This window comes from Lynx rufus, unplaced genomic scaffold (assembly GCF_022079265.1).
Source record: "Lynx rufus isolate CCGP_SWC_20201006 ecotype Redwood Valley unplaced genomic scaffold, mLynRuf1.p SCAF_4, whole genome shotgun sequence".
Classification (NCBI taxonomy): domain Eukaryota; kingdom Metazoa; phylum Chordata; class Mammalia; order Carnivora; family Felidae; genus Lynx; species Lynx rufus.
Window position 1 is genome coordinate 153,765,646 of NW_025814856.1, and position 7,714 is coordinate 153,773,359.

The 7,714-nt window shown below is 41.3% G+C and overlaps 1 protein-coding gene across 1 annotated transcript in view; it reads right to left on the minus strand.

The window, feature by feature from the left end:
- Positions 1-1,021, minus strand: part of CREB3L2 (cAMP responsive element binding protein 3 like 2) — a 117,561-nt gene extending 116,540 nt beyond the window's left edge. The window contains exon 1 of the mRNA XM_047095785.1: positions 274-1,021. Within this exon, the coding sequence (XP_046951741.1) occupies positions 274-375 (102 nt within the window). The 5' untranslated portion in view covers positions 376-1,021. The remainder of the gene's footprint in view (positions 1-273) is intronic.
- Between the last annotated feature and the right edge of the window lie 6,693 nt (positions 1,022-7,714).

Consider the following 7,714-nt stretch of genomic DNA (forward strand, 5'->3'; position numbering starts at 1 on the left):
CATTACAGATGTGAAAAAGGCTCGGGGGGGGGGGGGTACAAATTGCTAAAGAAATACAAACTGTCATTACTATTATTAAAACTTTAAAAGGGCCAGCTGCCCGCGTCTATCTGTTCAGACAGAAAAACCACAACTCTCCCTAGATCTCTTCACTCTGGGCATACCTGCCTCTTCCCAGATACTTCCTTCCCAGGTCCCTGTCCCCAGCTGTTCCTTTGATGACCACACCTCCCCCTTGCAAGGCGCCCCTTCCCCACCCCGCCGAGTCCTCACCGTGTGGTACATGAGAGCCTCGGTTTCCCCAGGCTCTGACAGCTCGCTCAGCTTGCGGTCCCACTGCAGGACGCTCTGCTCCCCGCTCTCCAGCACCTCCATGCTGGTCCGAGGGACGCTGGGCCGAGGATGCTGAGGGCAGGAGGGGAGCGGGCAGGGCCGCCGCAGAGGGTGAGGTCCGGCTCCGCAGGGGGTGTGTGCGTGTGTGCGCCTGGGCGCGTGTGGCTTATGCACTTGGAACGGAAAACGTTCTCTGCCTGAGAGAGAAATGCCAAGGGTTCCCGTCCGATGTCCTCGGAAATCTGAGAATCGTCGGGGAGAGACAGGCTGCCCAGGTACCTGGCTGAAGGCTGACGGGGTTAAAGCTGGGCGCGCATCCAAAATAAAGGCAGGAGATCAACTCTCATCCTAAGAAAATCCCTTCGCAGTAAGCCCACTTTCCACTACTGCTCCAGACACAAACTTTGAGACTCCCCAGAGCTTCTCAGTTGGGCTCCAGGATCCAGCTCTAACTCCACCTCCACCTAGCGCAGTGACCAGTCGGATACTCACTTCGTCCGCTCTATCCAATCAGAAGTCTGGCTTTCCGCCCTGTCCCGCCTCTAAGGCTGGGCAGCGGGAAGTCTCTGCCCAGACTTTGGAATGTGGGCGGGGAGCGCCTTTGACGTCACCGGGGAACTCCTTCTGCCAGGGCGCAACCAGCCACAGCTCTCTAAGACAGCGGGCCAATGGAGTGCTTGAATCCGGGAGTGATGGACTGGCATTGTAGCCAATGACAAATGGGGACCTAGGAGGAACAGCCAATCAAATAGCGACAAGAATACATTTTACAAAAGAGGGAGGGCGAACTCAGTACCTTCGCTTAGAATACCGAGAAGTTAGCGCGCGCTCCTGGAAAAAGAGAGCTGCTGTGTGGGCCGATTTATATATTGTCTTAAATATTCATATGCTGTCTTAAATATCTATATACGGTCTTAAATATTTTCTTAATATAGATTATGTCATTTGAGTCTGGATTGTTTAAAAAATGAGTTACATATATACACAAACATAAATATTCCCCCATTGTGCACGAGTTTGTATTAGCAAAGTTCTAGCAAATTGGCATCGCCTGTTCACATTTTCCGCCCCCTTTCTGCTATGCTCTTCTCCTGACATGTTGTTTTTAGGGGCTTCACTTATTTTTTGCTTTCAATTCACCCTGCAGACTATTGATAAGAGCCAGTGGCTTGCTTCTCCAGGTCCTGAAGATCAAGGAGCTAAAGACCTGGAATTCATAGAACCTTTTATCTCTGTGGAAGAGTCAGGCAAACAAAACAAAACGAACATATAAAATAAATAAATAAATAAATAAAGCCATAATATAATTTCAGAAAGTAGTAACTGCTATAAAGAAAAATAAAAGCAAGGTAAGAGAATGGGGCAGTTCGATGCTATTTTAGATGGCCTTCAGGATTCTTTCTGGGAAAGTGACATTTGAGCACAGACCTGAAGGAAAGGAGGTTTGAGGAGGAGCTGGTGTTTTGCTGAGCGAGAAGCCAGTTTCTGCAGCAAGATTTTCCTCAGTGAGTGATGAGAGAGGAGGCCTGAGAGATGGGCAGGGACCAGATCACCAACCTGCCTAGATTAGGGAAGAGAGAGCCTATTCTAGTATTTTCTCCCAACAGTGTGATTTTTCTTCCTCTTTTTAGACTCCTCCTTTTAAGGAAACAAAGTCATTGAAAATATAGTTTGTTCATTTTGTTTTTGGTATTTTTAATTGGTTTTCTCATTTTAAATATGAAGAGGTCTGCCAAGTGTCTCTAGAAGTTTCTCACAATGGCACATTCAGGTATTATTAGGGAGTACTTCCTCCTGTCCTTTGCAAGTATTTCTTGGTGAGTGGGGTCAGTCAAAGGTCTTGGAACTCTGTGTTGTCTTTAAGCAGCAGATTGTCATGTAAACTATTCCATTTGTCCGGTCCTATCTCCTGGGACTTTTGAGAATATTTTAATACTTGAATAGAAATTCTAGTTTATGGGCATACACCTTCTTTGTGTAATAGTTTTCTCGTTTTTCTCTTCGTCCTTGATTCATTAAAAAAAAGTTTTTTAATGTTTATTTATGTTTGAGAGACAGAGAGAGACAGAGTGTGAGCAGGTGAGGGGCAGAGAGAGGGAGACACAGAATCTGAAGCAGGCTCCAGGCTCCAAGCTGTCAGCACAGAGTCCAACGCGGGGCTTGAATTCACGAACTGTGAGATCATGACCTGAGTGAAGTGGGACGCTTAACCAACTGAGCCACCCAGGTGCCCCAATTCTCATTTTTAAATCTGCTACCTCCTTCCCCACATCCTCTTAGCATACCACTCAACATGAGTAAGAAGGAAACATGTACATCCTCCTTAATGGTGGAATACAAATATTTATCTGTCAAATATTGCTGCTTGTGACAAAGTCAGCCTCTGGTTATGCCCCATGTAGTAGGCAGCTTCTTGGCTCCGATTATTCTGCTTCTTGGTATTTATATCCTTGTGTAATTCCCTGCCCTTGAGTGTGGGCTGGACTTCCTTGAAACAAATAAAATATGGCAAAAGTAATGGCTTCCAAGAAAGATTCTGACTGCCCACTTGCTTTGTACTCTCTTCCCCTCTTGCTAGCTTGCTCCAGGGAAAGCCAGCTGCCATGCTGGGAGCTGCCCAGTGGAGAAGCCCACATGGCAAGGAACCGAGGGAGGCATCCAGCCGGTAGCCAGCAAGGAACTGAATCGCTGAGTCCCATAACCCTTGAGCAACCACATCCTGCTAATAACCATGCGAGTGACTTTGGGAGCAGTTCCTCCCCCAAGTTGAACCCAGAGATGACTACAGCATTATGAGAGACTCTGAACCAGAGGACTGGGCTAAGCTGCAGATTCCAGACCCACGGACACGAGAGGTAATATACATATGTTGTTTTTAAGCCACTATGTTTTTCTTCATGAAATAAGTAATATAGTAATTGGTACCCTAAAGGTTTGATGAAATTTACCTGTACTCCAAAAATAATGTCACAATCCCTAATGGTGATTTTTTCCCAGCCCTCCTTGTTTCATGTTTCCTCATATTTCTTGTTCTGCACTTGGGTTTTGTGTCTGTCTCTTTCCCTCTCATTCTTAGGATTTAGCAATTGAGTTGACTTCCCCCTTCTCCCCCCAGTTTCTCTGGCATCCTTGAAAAGTAGCAGCAGTTACTCCTGTGTCTTTTTCTTTTTCTTTTCTTTCTTTGTTTTTTTTGGGGGGGATAGAATTGACATAAAACATTACATTAATTCATTAGTTTCAGGTACACAACATAATGACTCGGTATTTGCATATATTACAAAAAGATCATCACAATGTGTAGTTATAGTCAACATGATGCACATTATATTCTCTGGACTTCTTTATTTTATAACCAGGGAATTTATACCTTTTGACCCACTTCACCCATTATGCCCCACCCCCCATCTCCAATCTGTTCTCTGTATCTGTACATTCAGTTTTTTTTTGTTTTTGTTTTTCTATCTCACATATAAGTGAGATCATACAGGATTTGTCTTTCTTCCTGACTTACTTCACTTAACGCCCTCAAAGTCCATCCATGTTGCTGGAAATGGCAAGATTCCTTCTTTTTAATGGATGAATAATATTCCATTGTGTATTTATACCACATTTTCTAAATCCATTCATTCACTGATGGACACTTAGGTTGCTTTTGTGTCTTGCTATTGTACATAATGCTGCAATGATCATGGGGCTGCAGATATCTTTTCTAGTTTGTGGTTTTATTTCCTTCAGATGAATACCCAGAAGTGGAATTGCTGGGCCATATGATAGGTGTATTTTTAATTTTTTGAGGAACCTCCATACTGTTTTCCACAGTGGCTGCACCAATTTACATTCCCACCAACACTACACAGGGGTTCCCTTTTCTGCACAGCCTCACCAACACTTACTGTTTCTTGTCTTTTTTCTTTTTTTTTTTAATTTTTTTTTCAACGTTTATTTATTTTTGGGACAGAGAGAGACAGAGCATGAACGGGGGAGGGGCAGAGAGAGAGGGAGACACAGAATCGGAAACAGGCTCCAGGCTCCGAGCCATCCGCCCAGAGCCCGACGCGGGGCTCGAACTCACGGACCGCGAGATCGTGACCTGGCTGAAGTCGGACGCTTAACCGACTGCGCCACCCAGGCGCCCCTTGTCTTTTTTCTAATAGCCATTCTAACATGTGTGAGGTGATATCTTATAGTGGTTTTTATTTGCCCTTCTTCATTTTCCCTGATGATTAGTGATGTCGAACACATTTTTATGTAACTGCTGACCATCTGTATGTCTTCGGAAAGATCTCTATTCAGATCCTCTGCCCATTTTTTAGTTGGATTATTTGTTGTTATGCTGTTGAGTTATATGAGTTCTTGATATATTTTGGATATTAACCCCATATCAGATATATGATTTGGAAATATTTAATGCCATTTGGTAGGTTGCCTTTTCATTCTGAGGATGGTTTCCTTTGCTGCACAGAAGCTTTTTGGTGTGATATAGCGCCACTTAGTTATTATTTTTGCCTTCATTGCCTTTGCTTTTGGTGTCAAATCCAAAAAATTATTGCCGATACCAATGTCAAGGAGCTTACCACCTTTGTTTTCTTCTAGGATTTTTCAGGTTTCAGGTCTTACATTCAAGTTTTTATTCCCTTTTGAGTTCATTCTTGGGTATGGTTTAAGATAGTGGTTTTGTTTTGGGGTGCCTGGGTGGTTCAGTCGGTTAAGCGTCCAATTTCGGCTCAGGTCATGATCTCACCGTTCATGAGTTTGAGCCCCGTGTTGGCCTTGGTGCTGACAGCTCAGAGCCTGGAGCCTGCTTTGGATTCTGTGTCTCCCTCTCTCTCTGCCCCTCCCTCTCTCTCTCTCTCTCTCTCTTGCAAAAATAAGCGTTAAAAAAAAATTGTGGTTTTGTTTCATTCTTTTGCATGTGGCTGCCCAGTTTTCATATCATCATTTATCCAAGAGACTGTCATTTCCCTTTGTATATTCTTAGTTCCTTTGTTATAAATTAATTGACTATATATGCATGGATTTCTTTCTGGGATCTCTATCTCGTTGCATTGATCTATCTGTCTGTTTATATGCCAATACTCATACTCTTTTGATTACTATAGTTTTGTAAGACAGTTTGAAATTGGGAAGCATGATGCCTCCAGGTTGTTCTGCTTTCTGAAAATTGCTTTGTCTGTACTGGGATTGTTTGTTCTGTTTCTGTGAAAAGTGTCATTAGAATTTTGACAGGGATTACACTGAATCTGTAGACTACTTTGGATAATGTGGACATTTTAACAATATTAATTCTCCCAATCATGAAACAAGAAATATCTTTCCATTTATTTGTATTTTCATTAATTTCTTTCATCATTGTCTTATAGTTTTCAGTTACAGGTCTTTCACCTCCTTGGTTAAATTTATTCCTAGGTAGTTAATCCCATTTGATGCAATTGCAAATGGAATTGTTTTTTAAATTTCTCTTTCTGATAGTTCATTATTAGTGTATAAAAATGCAACAGATTTTTGTATGTGGATTTTTGTATCCTGCAACTATATTGAATTTTTTTATTAGTTCTAACAGTTTTTTGGTGGAGTCTTTAGGGTCTTCTATATATGATATTGTGTCACCTACAAATGGTGACAGTTTTACTTCTTCCTTTCTTATATGGATGCCTTTTATTTCTTTTTCTTGCCTAATTGTTCTGGCTAGGACTTCCAGTACTATTTGGATAAAAGTGGTAAGAATGGACTTCCTTGTCTTGTTCCTGATCATAGAGGAAAAGCTTTCAGCTTTTCCCCATTGAGTATGATGTTGGCTGTGGGTTTGTCATATACAGACTTTATTATGTTGAGATATGTTCCCTTTATACCTACTTTGTGGAGGGTTTTTATTAAATGGATGTTGAATTTTAGCAAATGCTCTTTCTGCATCTACTGAGATGATCATAAGATTTTTATCCTTCATTTTGTTAATGTGACGTATCACATTAATTTGTGGATATTGAACCATCCTTGCATCCCTGGAATAAATTCCACCTGATTATGGTGTATCATCCTTTTAATGTATTGTTGGATTTGGCTTGCTAATATTTTGTGGAAGATTTTTGCATATACATTTATTAGGGATGTAGACCTGTAATTTTCTTTTCTTTTTTTTCTCTCTCTCTCTTTTTTTTTTTTTTTTTTTGTTGTTGTTGTTGTTGTGTCCTTATCTGGTTTTGGAATCAAGGTAATGCTGGCTTCATAAAATGAGTTTGTAAGTATTCCCTCCTCTTCTATTCTTTTGGAAAAGCCTGGGAAGGGTTGGTATTAATTTTTCTTTAAATGTTTGGTAGAATTCAGCAATGAAGCCATCTGGTCCTGGACTTTTGTTTGTTGGGAGGTTTTTGATAACTGATTCAATTGCTTTACTAGTAATTTGTTCACATTTTCTCTTTATTCATGATTCAGTCTTGGTAGGTTGTATGTTTCTATGAACTTATCCATTTCTTCTAGATTTTCCAATTTGTTGGCATATAACTGTTCATAGCAGTCTCTTATGATCCTTGGTATTCCTGTGATATCAGTTGTAACATTTCCTCTTTAATCTCTGATTGTATTTATTTGAGTCTTCTCTCTTTTTCTTGGTGAGTCTAGGTAAAGGCTTGTCACTTTTTTTTTTATTTGAAGTTTATTTATTTATTTTGAGAGAGGTGGGGAGGGAGGCAGAGAGAGAGAATCCCAAGCAGACTCCATGCTGTCAGCATGGATCCTGATGTGGGGCTCGAACTCACAAACTGTGAGATCATGACCTTAGCCAAAGTCAAGAGTCAGATGCTTAACCAACTGAGCCACCCAGGCATTCCAGTTTTTTTTTCTTTAAAAATAGAGCTCTTAGATTTATTGATTTTTTCTATTGTTTTTAAATTTTTTTTATGTTTATTTATATTAGAGAGAGAGAGAGAGAAAGCGAGCATGGGCAGGGGAGTGGCAGACAGACATAGACAGAATCTGAGGCAGGCTCCAGGCTATGAGCTCTCAGCACAGAGCCTGATGTGAGGCTCGAACTCACGAGCAGTGAGTTCATGACCTGAGCTGAAGTCAGATGTTTACCCAACTGAGCCACCCATGCACCCCTTTTATTGTTTTTTTAATCTCCATTTCACTTATTTCCACTGTGATCTTTGTTATTTCCTTTCTTCTACTAACTTTTGGCTTCCTTTATTCTTTTTCTTATTCCTTGAGGTATAAAGTTAGGTTGTTTAGTTGAGATTTTCTTATTTCTGAATGTTAGCCATTTACTGCTCTTCTACCCATTTTGATGTAGGTTTTTTTTCTCATTGCCTAATGTATAGGAGTCACTCAGCTAGGTGGGAATGCAAACTGATGCAGCCACTCTGGAAAACAGTATGGAGGTTCCTCA